Source organism: Anopheles merus, chromosome 2L (assembly GCF_017562075.2).
Source record: "Anopheles merus strain MAF chromosome 2L, AmerM5.1, whole genome shotgun sequence".
NCBI classification, from domain to species: Eukaryota; Metazoa; Arthropoda; class Insecta; order Diptera; family Culicidae; genus Anopheles; species Anopheles merus.
In genome coordinates this window covers 24,619,667-24,639,405 of record NC_054083.1, presented here as the reverse complement: position 1 = coordinate 24,639,405, position 19,739 = coordinate 24,619,667, and the positions used below count along the sequence as shown (strand labels likewise).

At 42.4% G+C, this 19,739-nt stretch overlaps 1 protein-coding gene across 3 annotated transcripts in view; it reads left to right on the top strand.

The window, feature by feature from the left end:
- The first annotated feature begins 314 nt into the window (after positions 1-314).
- LOC121594681 (fibrillin-2) overlaps positions 315-19,739 on the top strand; it is a 105,731-nt gene continuing 86,306 nt past the window's right edge. For 2 of the 3 annotated variants that reach the window (XM_041918240.1, XM_041918237.1), the window contains exon 1: positions 315-1,139. In XM_041918240.1, coding sequence (XP_041774174.1) covers positions 1,055-1,139 — 85 coding nt within the window. In that variant the 5' untranslated portion in view covers positions 315-1,054. The remainder of the gene's footprint in view (positions 1,140-19,739) is intronic. The other variant, XM_041918239.1, reaches the window with a different exon arrangement.

Here is a 19,739-nt window from a genome sequence, read left to right as displayed (position 1 = left end):
GACACCAAACCCCCGCTCCGGCGAACGCATCTCGCCCACGATTTCCCGAGCGACTCCGACGAGCGAGAAAGATCACATTCAATCGAACCTTTCCACCCAAAACCCCCACCCACCTCTTGGGACCACAGATAAACGCACGCACATACACACACACACGCACTTCGCTCTCCCTCACCCGCGGTGAATGTCATTTCGGCCAGATTCGTGCCGCCGCGGAGGGCTGATCTTGTCATCCGTCGCAGCCACCCAGAGGCGGAGGGTGACTACAAACGACGACGGCGACGACCAAGACGACACTATATACAAATGTTCCGCTCGGTCACCGTTTCCCGGTCAGTCATCGTCAGTGCGTGATCGTGATCGGTTGATCGGTTCTGTTCTGGCTCGCTTGGTACTTCCGCAAGCGGTCGTGATACTGTGTGTGCGTGCGTGCATGTGTTCGAAGGAAAGAAGATCACTTTGACGGATAATGTGCGATTATGCTTAGAGATGCTCGTAGGGTAGCGGTCATCCGTCAACATCATCTGGTGGATTAATTCCCGCAAAACGGAACAGGCGATTGTGCGAATAGTTGAAAAAGAAGAAAAAAAACATCGGCACCAGTTGATGGAATTTGCAGACATGCTAGTTGCGAAAATAAAACGCGCCCTGCAAAGCTAATTAACATTCCGCAAAAGCTTACTGCTCCACCCGAACGGATTGCAGCTGTCAGTGACTAATCTTAGCAATTGCTGAGAGATTTAAGCTAAAATTGTCTACAGTAGCTCAATTTGTATTTAAATTCTAATTGGACAGTGTAGACTAGTAGGATTGTCCTCTTGCAGGAAATTGTGATAGCCATTCGATCTAGTGCTCCATAGTTTTGATCTAGCCCCGGTAGTGCGTGCATTAAATCGTGTATGTGTGTCGTCTGCCCGTGTTCCCTTTCCGTGTTTTGTGCGTGTGTATCTCGTTAAAGTGTTTCTGTGTCCGTGTAGCTTTTTGACGGTAGCTCCGTGGTTCATGTTTATGGAGCAGTGAAAATTCCTAAAGCCCCGTCTACAACTAAAAATCAATGATGGCTTCCAGGGAGCGAAGGAGTCGTCTGCCGCGCTGGACCGTAGCGATGTTTGCCTTGGCAGCAGCAATGGCAATGGCCGGTAAGTGCAATTGATTGTGGCTCGGCTAACATAAACCGCGCGAGGATAGAAACGTTTGTAGCAGTGAAAATTGACCATTAGTACACCATCGTCATCATCATCACCATCACCATCGCGGTGCTTGTGAGTGGGCCAGCATACCACACAAGTCTCGTCCCCATGTTCGTCTGGCGCGTGTGAAAGTGCAGTGGTGCTAACTGTTAGCTGAAATGGAAAGGGAGTTTCTTTTCACATTCGTTCCCGGTTTTTTTCCTCTTTTTTCAAACGTTTGTCGGGAAAATCGGACAGCTGTGGTTCGAAGGGCAGCCTCGAATTTGTGTTGCAGCGTGCTCTTCAGTTTCATGCGCTCGTAAATTCTTTCCGCTCGAGAACGAGCGCGATCGTAGCGTAATTATCGCGTCCGCGCCAGAGTTCGACCGAGGTGAGCCGGTAGCACCGCCGGGAGGAACCTCATAAAGGGACGGGGGGTGAGGTAGAGTTCAATTTCTTACGCGAGTAATCGAATTCGCCGATGGGTTTAGTGAGTAAGTGTTTTTTCCCGTTTTTTCCCGTTCAACTGATTGACATTTATGGGCCGATCGATGAGGGGTGTTTTTGTGTGCTTCTTGTGCATTTCCATCGTAAAATGAAAATTGTCAATCCTTTGCGCGGGAAGGACCGCCCGATACACACATTAGCTCAGTAATTACTTGACGCGTCGCCATACAAGCATTCCTTGCTTGATGGCTACCCACTCGTAAATGCACTCGTTTGCCCAGAGATCTGCTTGCACAGTTGCACTCAATACCTTGAGGCTCTGCTCTTGGTGCCACCTGTCGGCAATTATTGTTATTAGGCTCAAAATAGTCCCGATTGTTGCTCAATCAGTTGAGTTGTGGGTGACTGGTTGGGTGCAGTAAATGATTTGAATGCGAGACAGTAAAAAGAAAGCAACCAATCCGTTGTGTGAGCCAATTTGTTCTCCTCCTAACACTTTGGGAGAATTTGAATAAAATGGACGATATGTTTTACGATTACGTTTTCGATTTTATTACATGAAAAAAATATTAAAAATAGAATGGATTCTTCGATATGCCTGATATTATATTTAAATACGTTAGGAAGGTTGCAAAGTCATCAGAACGCGAGATTATGCTTCAATTTTAAATCGAATTTACAGCGGTTTATTAACAAAACATGATGATGCACTTAAATTTTACATTTTTTTTACACCTTTTACGCCTGTTCTCATGTTAGACTTTTGATTTTAGAATTTTGATACAATATTATTCTTTTTGCTCACACATCGAAAAGCGTCCATAGTTTTTATTATAAGTTTTATGCTATATTTATCGATTAAAACGAAAACATCTCATTATTTTTATGTAGTTTGAGAATACCAGTGGCTCTACTGGTTTGCTCATGAAAACTAAATTATGTCCTTAAATGTCGTAATTTCCTTCACATGATCATAGGCGCACCTTCATTTTTTTCAAGTAAGATAATCGTCCATTTTAAACATCTTATTGATGCTCAGAATCATTATAAAAATAATTAAATAAAAAAATAGGACTAGCTTGAGAACTGACCAAGATTTATTTATTTTATTCACGAGGCACTGGCCAAGCTAATTACAAACAAATGTTAAAAAAATAATATATATGTTTTCAATAAAATACTAATATCGCAATGACTTGTATCATTACTGTGAATAAACTCAATTGATCAAACACTGGTGAATCCAGTGTGGCAATTTGACGTTGTTTTCCATGCTACACTGATGCAATTCCTTTCCTGCAAATCCGCAGTACAGTATTTTCCAGACTGACATCATACATCTATTTTGAAGATATCAATATAACTAAGATTTGCCTTATCTTATCCTAGTTTTCCAAAAAAAGCACGAAAATGAGCATCGGTATAAGTACGGCATAATTTGGCTGTTACATACTGTACTTCCATTTAATTTAAGTTTCTAAAGAGAAACATTGCATGAAAATTACACTTAATGACTCATTATTAATACGTTTTCCAAAAAGAATCCGCTAGCATCGTTTACATGAATTAAATATGAATTCCTTACTTTACTGTAGTTTTGAATTCGAAATAATTTTTTCTTTCAACTGCAAAACATGCTGATAAAATATTTCAATCATCTTTTTTTGTAAATTTGTTAGAAATTTACAGTAATACTTGTATTAGTGAAACATAGGGAATGGGTTCAAAACCGTACAGAACCGTGTATTTATTCAACGAAACAGCACAAAACAATGGTCAAACCCATTGAAAACAATGCCGAACAAAACAGTGCTGCTAAAAGTGAAAAACATTCGCCAGGAATGTGTCAGCTTGTATCCCCTTTTGCCGTACGCTAGACCTTCCTGTGGAAGTGTTTGCTGCTCTGTTCCACGTTACAACTTTGTTGAAATATCAATCGATTCGCTGGAATCGGACCCCACCAAAAATAATACTCACAATTCGATCATAACATGTGTAACGTTCGGTTCGGTGAGTTTTTTTTTGTGTGTTAGTTTTCATTTTCCACATCATTTGCTCCATCGAGCGAAGACGGAAGTAGCAACACTTTCGCAAGGAAAGTGTGTAATATCGCCATATTCCCCACAGGCAGGATCAGCTTTGCACCGACCACGCCGATAGCTTTCACATGCAGTAACAATAGTGGTTAATTTTCTAAAATACCATTTGCTACCATGTTTGCTTCGCAGGAGTGCTTCTCTTGTGCTTCTTTTCGTTGACCAACATAACTAGGGCGAAGGTCGTACGAGGGTTTTTTTTTGCACCGAGCGATTGCTTCGCTTCGAAAGTGAAGCGAAACTTGTTGGTACAAGTGTACGTGTCCAGCGTGTGCGATGGTCAACCAATCGGCCAATCGGGGGCTTCCTGTTTTTCCTCCTTCTTCGCCAAAGGTTCAACCTTAAAAGGTTCCGGTTCAGCACAGGGAAAGGTTCATGATACACGCTCAAGTTTCTGTTTTTTTAATGGCCACCAGCCGCACAAGTCCCACGAGCCCAATCGATGAGGGGCGCACGAAGCAAAAAAAGGAGACCTGAAGAAAAGGAAATACCCATTTAAACCATTTTTCCCGGAAAAATCACAAAACCAACTCCTTTCTGTCCGTGCCGCCGATACGCCGTTTGTACTCGTTGCTTTTCGCTATTTCTGTGCCTCTGCCACTCGCCGCTGATCGTCGGATAGCGAAGAAAACCCATTTTTCATAACAGGAATTACCAACGAACGATGACAGTTCCCGGTATGTTTGAAGGACTTTTCTTTTTTTTTTGTTGGTTGAATTGTATCTATCCTTTGTAAGCTGCTGTTCGCTGGAAAGTGGTCAAAGCAAGGCAGGTCCCCTTCGGTATAAGCTTGCGACAGGAATTCGATATATTATTAGCAGTGCTTTTGCCACTGCTTCCATGAACGTTCGATGGCGGGCCGGGCTGCTTTCCAATGGGCATATATTTCTTCAGCCCGCAGGTCAACCGTACGCTTTTCCACGGCCTCAGAAGTGCTGCGTGATACTTTGAGCCGACCTTTTTTTGGCGTGGTGAGTGGTGCCGCGTTATCGTTGTTAATACATGTGTGTGTGTGTATGGAGCAGGATACTTATCGGCCGGTTTGAGGGGCCGTGTATGAAGTATGGGAACATATTTCGGTTGTCCACTTGCTTTACTTTTTGCGGCACAGATCACCACCGTCAGCCAAGTGGTTGGACGGGGCGATATTTCTTTCCTCCAATTTCCCGTGTTGCACGGTTGCACCTTCCTTGAAGGCACTGAACCGGAAAATGTTGTGCCAATATTTGTTCCGCGTCCGGAGCAATGTGATTTACGCGGAGGGAAACGTGAATTAAAATGAATAAATATTGCATGTTTGTCCAACGACCGGGATGTATAGATGTGCAGCGTTTTGGAAGGATCAAGTCGGACCTTGTAAACAGTAGCCCGGAATGAACTTGAGCAAATTGGCAGTTAGAGGGCAGTGTGCCCAGCAAAAAAAAAAAAAAAATGGACTAACCGTCCTTGTTTGCGTTTTCACCGTCTTGGGTTTGCTCGCTCGAGCGGTGCTTAATCGCAAATGATGAAGATACATGATGGAACATTAAACTGTGTTCATTGCAGCCATTGGGCAGGTAAGCGGCGACCGTTTCGACAAATCTTAATTCTTCCACGCTCAGGTGGTGCCCGCCTGGAGGGACTTTTTTGTTTTTTTTTTTCTGCTGGTTGCATTCCTCTCCAGAGGCAAGATGCAAACGGACGCGTATTCCATTAAAGTTGAAGTTTTATCTCTCGCCGTAATTTATGTGCGCCGGGGCCACTTTTTTGCCCAGCGGCACCTGATCCGCTTGGCGCCCGTTGGTGAGTGGTGGTTTGGAGATGTCTTGGTAGAGGTTTTTTTTCTTCTTTCGTTGATTACGCTTTCCCTTTTTTCCACTAAGTTTACTTTTCCCATATTTGTCCTGTTTTTCACCCCCACTCGCCTTTAGTCGGGCTCCTTAATGTCCAAAGGGCATTTCAGGGGTTTTACTACCAATTGAGAATGGAAATTGGGATTAAAAAGCTTAAAAAATCGCTCCAAGCCAGCGTGGGGGTGTGCGTGCGTGTGTGTGTGTACCTTTGTGTCGTACAAGCGCAAGAGGGTATAAAAATCTGTGTAGCAATGGTGCTGGGATGTTCCATCACACCGGTTTGATGGAGATTTATTTGGGGAGAGCGTTTGTGTCCGTTTGTATATTAACATTATCGGCCTGCGTGTTGTAGTTTTGCTTTCGTTAATCAAGGTAATTTTTCAACGCAGCCAAAGCCAAACAATGAGGATAATTTGTAAATACGGCTTAGTATGGGGATTTTGTGCCATTTTTTTTTGTGTGGCTAGTAATGGTGGTAGATTTTTGTGTTAGTGATTTTTTATGCATTAAAGGGTATGAAAATTAATGAGAAAGATTTATGAGATGATGATAGATAAGGTACAATGTGTGTAGTAATGATAAGCAATTAAGCGCATTCGTTTAATCATGAGCAATTTTCTTTGACGATTGAGACAGCAGTAACGTTTGGCAATTTTAACGTGAGGAGATTGAATAATTTTCTCAATATTTGACCAGGGCACTAGAACGAAGAAGTTGGTTTAGTCTGTATCTCTCTGTAATATATACATCTTTTTTGATTAAGTTGGTAGGTTCTTTGTGTGGTGTTGCAGATGCCATCATAAGTAGGTTAAGTATCAATTCTATTATTATAAAAAAGCCGTCTTCTTTTTTACTAGTCTTGGTCCTGATATATTTTTAGCCTTGACCTACTGGTACTGGTGCTAGGGCTTCTGGTTACTGTCTCATTATCAACAAAAATTCTTGTCCCATTTCAGGAAGTTGAGGTAATCGTTGGTTCCATTCCCATAATCGTTTTTTAGCCCTATTTTCTGGAAAGCCTGTGCTAATACTTATTTCTATAGTAGTAGCAATGTATCTCATATTGCTGCTTGCATGTTCATAGAATAATAGACGCGTTTTGATATAGGGGTTTTAAGTGAATTTCATTTAATTTACTTCAGGTTTTTTGAGTTCAATTTTTTTAATCATTTCTATGGTTTACTAAATACAATTTAGCAAACAGTCAAAAATTGGTGCAATAAACTCACAAATATTGAAGACATTATCAAAAACTCTCGGATATCTTTGTAGCTCTAAAAGCTATTTTTAAAAGGCAGATTTTCATGCAAATTATTCTAGACATAGCAGGATAGTCAGTCCTACGTATGGCGGCACAGTCCATTTGGGGCTTGAACCGATGACGAACATGTTGTTAAGTCGTACGTGTTGACGACTGTACTACGAAACCGCCTTAACCTTTAAGTTGGCAACCGGATACCCGGGTATTTTTTTAAACTTTAAACTGAAATCACTTTTTACTCATTGCTTTTATTGACCTGAACTTTTTCCGTAGCCTTCCAACTTTTAATTTCTGAATTTTTGGTGCATAAATTGTAATTTTAAACAGCCTGTAAGTATTTTATTTTGATTTTTTTTTAACTTTATCACGTAAGTTGGCAACCAGCATACCCGGGTATTCTATACATTTTGTATGGAGAATGACGTTTCTCTTCTTCCTCTTTTCGTATTGTGCTTATTTTCGAGTCAAATTCAAGCGATTCCAAATTTCAATTTGACCGTTAAATTTATTATAAAATGAAAAAAAAATTAATGAATAAATGAAATAGAAGAGAGTATATGGTTGTCATTACTTACTTACAGCATTAAAATATAGAAAGCATTGTTTACCTATGAAAATCGTTAATTTTTTGCATCAAAACGTGTGAAATACCCGGGTATGCCGGTTGCCAACTTACGTGTGTAAATCTGGTGGCCAACTCTACGGTTAAGAAACTTCAGGAACTACTTAACTTTAAAGCAATATTTGTAGGAAATGGCTGTGAAAACTCAATAAAAGAGGAAAAGAATACTTTGATAGGGTTCTACGATTGGTGGCAGTTCTTAGAATTCCGCAAGAGAGAGCCACTATTTCCATGTCATTTGCTTAGTAGATCTTGCAGCTACAAAAACACGTTTTCCAGCAAATGTAAAGTTTGAAAAACGAACCAAAATGTGGCAAAATGCCTGCAGATCCTCGGATGAAAAGCAACAGTAAAATGTATGTTTTTTCCATTTCCAACTCTCAGACTGCACGCTTAAAACGACTAAACTAACCTGACACAGTAAATTAATAGTGTTACTTTAAGCTTCATTAGTACACAACAAAAATATAGCACACTGAGCGTCAGCAACGTTTCAGGTACTCTCTTAGTGCTTTACTTCCTCTTGAAAGATACACGCTGACAAGAAGAGATTTATTCACTTTAGAGCTTCGCGGAAAGGCGTACCGTGTACGCCAGGAAGTTACAGTTACTTTACCTGCTTAAACTAATTGCAAAAAAAGCTTCACAATATAGCTCACCCATAGAGCGAGAGGCTTACAACGAACGGCTAATGTAGAGAAGCTTTGTTTAGTGGAAAATGCAAAGCAAGAAACAAAACCACTAACAGCAAGCAAGGCTGCGAAGTAGTGCGAAATGCAAAGGGTGTAGTCGGGTTCATAACATTCACTAGCAGCAATGGTTCAAGCTCTCCCACAAACCAAAGCCACACCGGAAGGCTTTTGCTTCCGGAAACAAAAACGGAGAATAGAAACTTGAAACGAAATACATGCACCACGCCTACACATAAATACGGTCCTGCTGGTCACCGGTTGGGCCGGATATCCGGACAAGGAAAAATGCGGAACCTCTGTTCCGCATCCGCAGCCCCTTACAGGAGAGCATATTTCTTTGCCTCTACAGCCGACCATTCTGATTGTGTAACGGGCCGACTCATTACGATGCGTTTATAGTCGTTGCTGTCGAGTGCAGTGGGAAGGCACGACATTGCAATTGCTACTGCTACCCACCATGTGGCAATTAAATGTGGTTTTAATTTACATATAATAAATAGGGGTTTATCCGTTGAAAAATGAGTTTCCTTCGCGCAGCGAGATTTGTTTTGTGTGTACCACTTTTGCTGCCTGTTTGGTTGATGGTTTGGGCGAGAGTATGCGGGAGATATGCAAAAGGCAAACCAGGAAGCGAAATTCAAAAAGGAAGCAACCTCGCCAGTGCAGCCCAACATACCGGGCCCGGGCAAATGATGCATGCACTTGTCATGCAAAACAACAGACACGGTTGGCATGGCGCGCTGTGCAGTAACCGCTGATGAATCGGTCGGTCGCTCGGCGGATCGAGCATTTCCGGGAAAAAAGGAAAACCTCCCCATAGACAAGGATGTACCATCTTGTCATGCCGGGAATGGCTTTCCAGGGGCTCACCGGGCGCCGTTTATTCGTCGGCATCAGCCAGCTTAAACGGTCATCATCCCAGCCGGTTGTTTCGATGCACAAAACGCTTCCTGTTTGGAGCACATACAAAAAAAGGAAAAACCTACAAACTAAAGGAAGAAAAACAAAACAACAACCCGGAAGATGCATCCTTAGTTGATTTCCCCATTTACGTGATCCTTTCCGCCCGCCTTTTTCCCACTCTCACCGGGGATGTGCGGTCTATTGTTCGCCACATTTTCACCTCACTCGTACGTTCCCGGGATTCTTCATGTTCGGCTGCGAGCGACGAGACGAGGGAGAGAGAGAGAGAAAGAGAGAGTAATTCTTTGCATCACGTTCACGGCGGAACAGCGACCGGACAGGGGGTAGTAATTAAATACGCTTTCCACTCTATGAAGGCTTATGACTTATTCATGTTCACCCTAACCACCGCCGAATTCCTAGCTTCAACCATTGTGGTATGCTTCCTTTTTTTGCGCCACCACAGGGTACGGAGAAGCTTTTCAAACAGAGTGAGGGGAGCTTTTTTGTGTGGGGAAGTAAAAAAAAATAAAGCAAAAAAAATCCAATTTTTTGCATGTAAAGCCGGAGTATTTTGGTACCGGGCGGGGCGTTTCGTAATGGGTTTGAGATCTGTTTTATTTTTCAGTAAGCTTTAGTGTGTAAAGAAATAAAAAAGAAACACGTTTTTTTTAAATAAAAAAAATCCACTTGTACAATCAGCTTGAGCTAAATTCTGTTGCTGTATAGGAGTTCCTACTGGGAGGGATATCTCTGCCGACCAGCTAGATCCGTAGCAACGCGCAGCAGTTTGTCCGCGTGAGTGTATTTAGCTAGAATGCTTTTGATGAACAAAAAACCTTCAAAAAGCAGATCTCTTTTGTTGCACCTCTCCTCGGCACACGCGTTTAGTGCGGGAGAAGGGCAGCGATTTTAAAAACAAAGTGAAGCTTTGCCCCGCGGATGAGCGTTTGCTTTCATTTGAAATGAAAAATCCGTCTTCTTTTTTTGTTGCGGAAGTGAACCACATCCAATGCAGCAGCATCCCATTTCGAGGTGGAAGCGAAGTAGCTTGATATAAGTGCAGTCGAATGATGGAAAATTGCTAGATTATGCAGAGCTGCCGCGGATGCGGCATTAGGTGAACTTTCCGAGGGAAGTGGTAGCGAAAGGAACAGGTCGCGTCGCTGTCCGGATGTCACAAAAATCATAAATGTTCGCCAGGTCGTGTTTCGTGTTGTTGCTTTTCTTTGCTCCCGCGTTCTGCTCGAGAAGAAGAGAGGACACAGGATCAGGTTGGGTGAAAAATTAATAATTCGTACAGTGTATTCGGCTGGTCTCTTTGTCGCGCAGTTTTGCATTTTACGAAGTCGCGCGGTAGATTGCGCGGAAAAAAGGAAAATAATGGACCGAAAAGAAGAAAAAAACCTATAAAAGGAAGGATGACATCAGATTCGGTTGGACAAACATCATGATAATGAAATTTTCACACACCATTTTCATTGCTGTCAGTGTCGTTTACGAATTCAAATAAAAAAAAATCCCGCTCTGCAGGTTATTGAAAGGACAATGCACAGAGCAAACTTGGTGCCCCTAACTGTAGCGTAGGGTGTGTGCCATAGAGAACGTGCGCGAGAAAGTGGCCAGGGGAGTGGATTGTTATGGCGTCATTTAGTAAATGGGGACAGTACACTAAAGCGTAATGGCTATTGGGCCTTTTAAATGGTTAGCGTGTTTATTGGATGATTTTGGGTTTGGAAATTAATATTAAACTGTTAAAGAGATTGAGTTTTTAATTTTACATAGGATTTTTTTTATTGCGTAAAACCAAAGGGTTCACAGATTCAAGAATGATGTATATTCAACTCTGATATTTTAGTTATTTTTGACAAGATTGCTCGAAATTTTTGTTGACACTATGTTTGATGAAATATAAATGTATTCGTGGAATTACGCTGCTATCGTTGGAAGGCATAAAGGAATATGTTTTATATTGTCTTTAAAACGACTTCCAAACATTGTAAGTTTATTTAAATGTTTTTTTACCAACTATCATCAATGTTATCATACACGCTAAACACGCTTTGTAGCTTTCGTTTAGTTACTCATCAAACTAAACTGAAATAGGTCGTATTTTTATTGGTATTCGCAGCAAATAAAAAATGAAACTATCTGAATAATGATAATGATAATGATAATGAAATGAAGTTATCTGATCCATCTAAATATTTATTACACCAAATGATTAATAATCATTTTTCTTTCAACAACATTGTCGATCACAGTGTTATTCTAATACTAATAATAAATAAATAAGTAAATATATAAATAAAAACATTTAATAGGACGGTGATTGAATTGATTTACGAATGATTTATAATTTAAGCATTTCTGAATGATGATCATACACAAGCACATACAACATATTCTTGGAATGTCTCAGCAAGTTATTTCCCATTGATCAAAAACAAAGAGCAATGATCCGTAAGGTGGGGAATTGGGTCCTAAACGAACAGAAGCCAAAAGACGACGCACACCGTTTGTTCACCTGTGAGCAACGGTACCAATTGCATCTGTAAAATGAACCAAGCAACTCTGAAGATATTTAAAATGAGATTTTAAGTCATTGAGGTAGATATCTTCCGACCATTTGATTGTGAGACAATTTGAGCAAAAGATAAATTTCCCTATTTAGAGTAGCGATTCTTCCCATTTTTATTTGGCACAATCAATAATAAGCGTTGTAGGACCTCTACTTCTTTGGCACAACAACTGTTATGGGCCAAGGCCTGCCTGTACCATTAAAGGGCTTGGCATTCAGTGACTCATTGATTACCCAAAGCATGATAGTCAGTCCTATGGGGCCACGGTCCATTCGGAGCTTGAATCCATGACGATGTTGTTAAGACGTACGAGTTGACGTCTGTACCACCAGAACAACGCATAAGTTGTAGGACTAAGTCTGCTTAAATCACTGGCCTTAGTTTTCAATAACGTTGTTGGTTTACCCATCGCAGAATTGTATTATGGGGCTTGAGCCGTAGCACATGGTCTGCTAATAACATGACTGGACGCAATTATTCTATTAGTAATATTAACTGTAGCATAATTGCTGCACAAATAAACATAAATGAATACGCAATTGAGCAGCATTGTTTGTCTTACGTACGTATTGCCATACCATGTTGTTGCAGTTGCCTCCCAAATCAACCAAAACATCAATAACCAAAGTATCAATATCTCAAAGTCATGTCGATCACGATAGCAGCAAACTCGACCCGAAAGCAAACGATTAATGCTTTCCCTTACCCCTGCGGCTCTTCTCCTTCACGCATCTCTTCCCTTCCAATGCCACTCAAGCCAACGGCAAAACAATACACCAATCGATTAGAAAACGGTGACGCGGTGCAACTTACGGCAGTAGCTACATAAACAATCGAAGAAAGAAACAAATCACGAACCCGAGCGAACACGGACGGGTAAGATGATCTTCGCCTTGGGCACGCCGAACACCTCTCCCAGCAGGTTCCCCACACCAACCCACTACACCCACCCATCCCGAACAAAATAAGACGCACAAGTCACGATTTCGATTTCAGCCCAAAAGGTGCTAGAAATGGACCGTCCGTCTGTCACACAAGTGTGAGCATTTGTTTTGCCTTTGCCGTTTTCCGCGCGTCACTCGCTCGCTTCTACTCTGTCGTCGTCTGCGGCGCTGCAGTTTGTGCGCGTGTAGGTGTAGGTGGGCGCCGGCTATGGATGCTGCTCCCGGTGCCGCAACACGCACAGCATGAAATTATGCTGCGTCGGGGCGGTGGAATGTTTTCCTTCCCGGTGGGAGGATGTTCCTTATCCCCCCCGTGTCTCCCGGTGCGTGCCGCATTAATGCGCGTAGACGGTGCGGGCGGTATGGTGCGCTTCAATAAAACTGTGCCTTGCGACCGGTCAGCTTTGTGGAGTGGGTCAGGGTGCAGGTGAGATGTAGGAGAAGGAGAAAAGGGCCAAAATGTGTAACGTTTTTTTTGTTGTTGCTTTGTTGCTTGGAGCGAGTGGCGTGTGTTTGGAATGATATGTCCATTTTGGACTAACGATGGCACCAGCATTCTCATCCCAGTGTGTGGAGTTTGAAATGGAAGCCAGCTATTGGTATTGCTGCTGCACTCGGGCTGAGTGCAATCGAGCTGGGAGGGGGGTTTGGAAGGGGGAGCAAACTCGACCGTGATGCACACAGCACGAGGCGCCGGAATATGAAATGAGTTTTTATGGATCCGTATTATGCTTTAAGCATTTTATATATGTGTATGTGTGAATGTGTATTTGTCTCTTATTTTCGATGTTTGGTAAAAAAGAAGAATGAAAAATAACAACTTTCTGTTAATTGATCTTCTGCTTTTGTTTTTGTTTCTTCAATTTAATTTATTTTTTGCAGTAAGTAATAAGTTACAGACTTGATAAGTTACTGAAAATAGTGTTTTTAATTAGCAGGACCAATCATCGCCCAGTTTCATCGAAATTTTAGCCAAGAATCTAACATCTTTAAATTAATAAAAAAACTTTTTGATCTTATTTTATTGATCTTAAATTAAAGAAGCAAAAAATGCACACAAAAAGTGTTTGGTTTAGTTTTTTTTATGTTTAGAAGAACCTTGAATTGATTTATAGTCTTACTCTTGCATGAAGGGCTTTCGACGGTTTGATTAATGCTACCTCTACAGATGACATTTCTGCTCTCAGTCTGTTAGTCTTCTTGTATATTTCTTTTTACCAGCATGTCTTTTACTCATTTTTTTTAAGTTTAGAGAACGTTCAAAATTTTGCCTGTCTTTTGCTTTGCAATCGAATGAGGCGTAAAATTGTTTTGTTTTATTTTTCTGTTCAATTACAGTGCAACTCCTCTTAACGAGTGCCCCTTATAACGAGTTTTTCGCATAACAAGCGAATCTAAATGCCTCTCTTAACGAGTGAAATCCCGCATAACGAGCAGTTTAATTTTTGTTCCCGATAAGAAATCGTGATCAGTTCAAGAGTTTCAATACTAAGAATCGTTAAATAGCAAGCTCTTTCCAAAAGAGGCAGTTATAAGTGTGGAGGAAAAGTGACACATAAACACCCACTGCCAGCCCAAAACTCAAGAAGTTATACAAACATTGAAAAGAGCCGGGGTGGGCCATGGGTGCGTCCACTCCACATCCTGATAGCTCTTTTCAGATCAGATAGCGGAGCTGAGAGTTTAGCTGCGCTTATATATCGACAAGTGAAGTAAGTGTGGTTCTTTTCTTCTTATTTGACAATATTGGAGCCTCTCTTCGGCTTCGGCCATGGAAGAGGGCAGAACGTGGATTTTAGTGTGTAGTGTACCTCCCTAAGAAACATGTGCTTGACAAGTGTGAGGTGTGTTCTTGCATACATTCTTGATTTACTTGCTCATGAAGGCAAGAATTTCGATACTAAGAATTGTTGCCACTTTGAGGTGTTCCGTATGGTTGTGATGCATATAAACCTCATGCACCTGTAATTTGTTTTTAACCTGGAATCAATTATTTCACTTTGTATACCAATTGTATGAAAAAGAGCCTCTCGCATAATGAGTTTTTTGCATAACGAGTGAGTCATTAGAACGTATTAAACTCGTTATGAGGGGGTTCCACTGTACTTTGAAAAACTTAAAACATTAGATGAATTTACCTATTGCATTAATATTTGTTCAGAATAAAAAGATAAAAATGCTTAACAAAAGAAATAAATGAAAAGTACGTTGGCTGTCCCGTGGTATAGTCGTCAATTCGTACGATTTAAAAAAACATGGCTGTCGTGTAGGTTCAAGCCTAGGTTGGACCGTCCTCCCGTTGCAAGAACTGACTTGTCCAGCTGCGTGGTTCTGGAATAAAGTCTCGAAAGTCTGGAATTAATTATGAATAATGCAATTGCTCATTTTTGCGATTTATTATTACGATATTGGTGCATTTTCTCTTAGTGATTACGGCTTTTTAAAGTAATCAAATCTCAAAATTGAACCTGAACCACTAAAATTTCTCTACCATGTTTTACAAATGAGGGAAATAGTCTTTAGAAAGATAACGAAACACTGAATGGCATCACACGTACCTTTTTACTAGGGCGACCTTTTTACCTTCCCTTTTACTTGCTCCCTTATTGTCTATTGATGCTGTCCAACCTCGCAACCGGATTTTACCTCGAAGCACTTATCCCAATCTACCCCAAACGTTTGCCTCCCTCTTCGACCTTCCATCCCCGGCCCCTTCTAATCCTACAGTCACTTTCTGCGTCTGCTGCACATGCAACACCGATAAGAGCTGCTCCGCCTCTCTGTCAGAGCGTGAGCGCACGCGCCCGCCTGTATACAAAACAAAATAAAACACTCACCGCTTCGCGGCGGATTTATTGCCTCATCTGTGCGCTATTTGACAAATTAGGCCGATCTATTTCGCCCACTGTGTGAACTTTTTCTAGCTCCCCTTCTATACCCTGCCAGTTCGGCCGTTTGAAAAAAAAAAAGGAAAAACAACGCCACCCACCCCGGGTGCAGTAGTCACCCAGCCATCCCCATGTTGCCCTTTTCGATACGTTTCGTAAGTCACAAAGAGTTATTCAAGCAAGAAAAAGAGAAAGAGTGCGAGAGAGTCAAATCAGACGAAAAATGCAAAACATCGAAAAGTGGGGAAAAAGGGTGCACAGAAGAGAGTTTTTTCTCCAATGCAACTGCAAGCAACAGGGACAACACTGCATCCGGGCGACACACACACACACTAAACACTCGCCAACTAGAATCACGAAAGTATGCGTGATCGTGAGTCCGTTCTTAAGCCACGCTTCGAGGGGTTTTAGGTAGCGGGGGTGGGTGTAGATGGTGAAATGGACGTTAGCTGGCCACGAAATCGAGACGAAACACGACTGACAATCGTTGTTTATTTTTGGAACAATTTGCCATAGGCTTTGCGTGGCCATACGCACCATGCACCAGCGAGGTTCATCGATAGCTGTTGTAATGGACTTTTGTTTCTGTTTTGCTGTTGTTACTGAGAAGCGTAGAAGCGAAAGAAGGGCAGCAGGATTATTTCGAGCGCTTTTCCGAAAGGTGAAAGCGAACGCAAGGGATGATAAATTGGAGTTCAAATCAGAAATCAAGCTTTCTATAGATTGATCTTTCCGAGCTACGGTGGAGCTTGCTTTTATGCTGTGCGTGTAGTAAAAGATTTAGTTTAATCTCAACTGCCTCAACTGCAGAGTAATGCAAACAAAACAGCAAAGCAAAACAAAAATCAACAAGTCCAAGCCATTAAGGATTGTGTCACGCTTTTTAAGGTGAAGCTGACATTACCAATTCTAGGTTAGGCTTTAATTAAAGCATCCAGGATTATCCTTTCAAATCCCCACAGTGGCTAGAAAATGGCTGTGGATAATTTCCACCTTCCCGGAGGGTTTGCTGCTTTGCTAAACACTCATTTAATCTGAGTGTTATTTAATTTGGCATTGTCGTGACGATGGTCAGGCCCAACCGACCAGCCAGTTTAATGTACTGCTTGTGCGAGCAACAATTTTACGCCGAAAAGTCTATTGCTTTTTCTTGGAAAAACTAAAATGGTCCGTCGCGATGAAGCAGCTTTTCTAAGGGGGAGAGAGAGAGAGAGAGAGAGAGAAAGAGAGAGAGAGAGAGAGAAAGAGCGACACTTTGACTTTGGTACCTCGGTAACTGGTAGCGTTGAACATTGACTTAAATATAGACGACCAAATTGTCGTCCACAAAGTCGTACCCAGAGCAAAAGGACCTTTTCATTGGATATAATTTCTTGGAAAATCTGTACAAAAAGAAGAAACGTCAATTAATTGGAAATAAGCAAAGAAACACGACGGCTTTGGTAGCAAGCTATCATAAACGGCATTAAATGAAATCATACCAACCTCCATCATGAGAACACACACATATCTAGCAATGAAACAGTGTTCTGTGTAGTGCGCAAAAGAAACTTTCCCTTCGGTGCAAAACCTCCCCCAGCGCACGGCACGAAACCAAACCAAACAGCGCAGCTTCCCAAACGGATGGGTGAACGGTGGAAAGAAAATTGTTTCCGCAAAGAAAATTGAACCATAAATCGATTAGAAGTGTGCCGTGGCCGTCGCCCACTGGCGGAGGGATAGGGACGGTTTGTGGAGCATTAGACAAAACCCGTCCCATCCATGCGCGAGCAAACCCGTCCATGACCATGCGCCTCCATCGTGCATTAGGAGCGGGAACGGTGAAAGTTTCGACTTGTTGGTTGCGCGGGCGGTTTTTCCGGAATCACGGTTTGGTGAACGGTTTGATTAGATTTGGCGTTAAAACTGATTGACGGTGGTGGAGCTGTTTCTCGTCGTTTCTGCTGCGACAGTTTTGAAGCAAACCCCGTTTCACGCTCTGTAAAAATTGGTAATTCAATGGCGGTTCGGTGGTAGATGGTGAATGGTTAATCGGGTACGCGGATGAAAAACTAGCATAATCGGGTTTTTGGTTGGCTTAAAAGGATGAAAAATGTATTATGCTTGGCGATGAGCAATCTGTGTCGGGTGGTTTGACCATTGTTTGTGTTGATTATTGTTCCAGAGTCTAGTATAAGATTGATTACATTAGGTTTGTGTTGGGTGTAAGCTTCACCGCCTGGATTGATCATTTTGACAAGCATTCAAACTGTTTTAAACTGAAATAAGATGCGAGCATCTAATTCCATCTCTGATCCACTGTTCAACACATTTTTCCAGCACTTATCTGGGCGTCTTTTAGGTTGGGCAATAATTAATCATGCCGTCACAAAGAAAGCAAAGCAAAATCATTACTTTCCACCAAACAATCATAAACGTGCTCAGGCAACAAAACGCCAACAGAAAATGAACTTTAAATGATAACTAATGTGCCAGCTGGATGCGCCGAGCGCGCTTTACAAAACGCAAACACATCCGCCATGCCGGCTTTGAAAAATGAGCTTTTGATAGCTCTCACTCTCTGTCTATCTCTCTCTCCCTCTCTCTCTCTGTGCATCGCTCAACAGCGGCAGCTTTGGCAAAGTTCTTGATAGCTTTTTGTTTATAACAAAGCAACGAAAGTCCTTTCTTCCTTCCTCTAATGCATCCAACCATCGGGTTTTTTTTTACTGTCCCTCTGTCCGGGTTTTCCCGGGATGGTAAAATGTGATAAACTGCCATCACAAACTGCCACCCAGCCCGAGTTGGGTTGAAGGAGAAAGAAGTACGGGGGAAGGAATAAACGACGCAGCAACGAAGGACGTGGGAAATGGATCACTTTTCATGAGGTCAGAAAGTTTCGCCCGCATCGTGTGGTCCAGTGCGGTCAGCGTTGTTTCCATCGGTGGCAGTACCATCAGCGTGTTGAGGCTTTGGCTGCTGTTTATGCTTTATTCTTTTGCTTGCTTCGTGTTTTTTTTCTTCCTTTCCTTTCGCTTGCTAAATAAACATACTTTCCTCTTCAACGGCGGCAGACCACCCGGGTGACCATATGGTCGATAAATTGTCGATTGTGCCGGCGCCTTCACAGCAAAAGGTTGTGTGATCGGCGAACGTGACAAAAGCGACGGTCGGGACAGTCCGAGATCGATGTCACGGCCCGGTGATGGAGGCGCACGTTTCACCCGGGAGTGTGTAAGTTAATGGCTGTTTTATGATTGTTGGTTGGCAAAAGTTGATAGCGGTACAACACAGCAACACACACACACATGCATTTCACAATACATTAGCACCTCGCATCATTTGCAACAGCTTGGCAGAGAACAAAAAGGTGGCAGAAGAGTAGAAAAAAGAGTAAATCAAAACAAAGATCTCAGTGGGGCTAAATCGATTCGAACGACCCATCGGGTTCAAATCCGGGCCGGTTCGGAAGGTGATGAATTTTCCTCCGCACAAGCTGCTGACACGCATTTCACCTTTAATCTTTCGACCGGTTCAACCCGCTCTCGCGTTCAACATCGGGGTAGACAAATTTCGTACAAATCAGCTCCCAAAGTGGAGCGTTGTCGTCGGCGGCGTTTCGGCCGAAAGTTGTCCATTTTGGGGCATTACGTCTTCGTCTCATGGGCGCCCATCAGCCCTTCCCTCTGCCACCAACGACAAAGGTTGACGAATGACCAAATAAGGGCGAAAGAGAGTGTGTGTGTGTGTTTGTGCGTGTGTGATTTCACAGACGTCTGTTGGTAGCGACAGCCCACGTGTCACGTGCCGGGTTTGTGTGAGATTTGGGAAGACTAATGGGACATGGTCCCAAAACCCATCTCCACCGCTGCCAGTGTGTCTTTGTCTTGATGTTGCTTCGTTTTACGGAAGCAAAACTGTACGGCAACACGGAGCAATGGTTTATTTATCGAACACAACGAACGTTTTCGATGTCCCCCAAAAAAGGGTCCCCGTTCTGCCGATGTCTTGTCTTGCTGGAATAATTCAGCAGAAAACACACGGTATCGATTGAAAAGTGTTGCGGTGTGCAGGCTACAATCACTGTTGTCAAATCGTCTCTTTCCTTGATGGAACGGGTTGAAGGGAACGGTAAGCAGCATTCGGAATATGTGCTAATGAATTTATGATGCTATACAAGTTTTCGATTTTGCTTAGCTTTCGGTTAGGCTGGCTCTGGTAAAACAGAAAACAGGGGAAATAACATTTGTGGCATAAATTGCGATACATCATCATGGCTTATCCTCGGGTATGGCATTGGTAGTGCTGTTTGGTAGATGTCTCT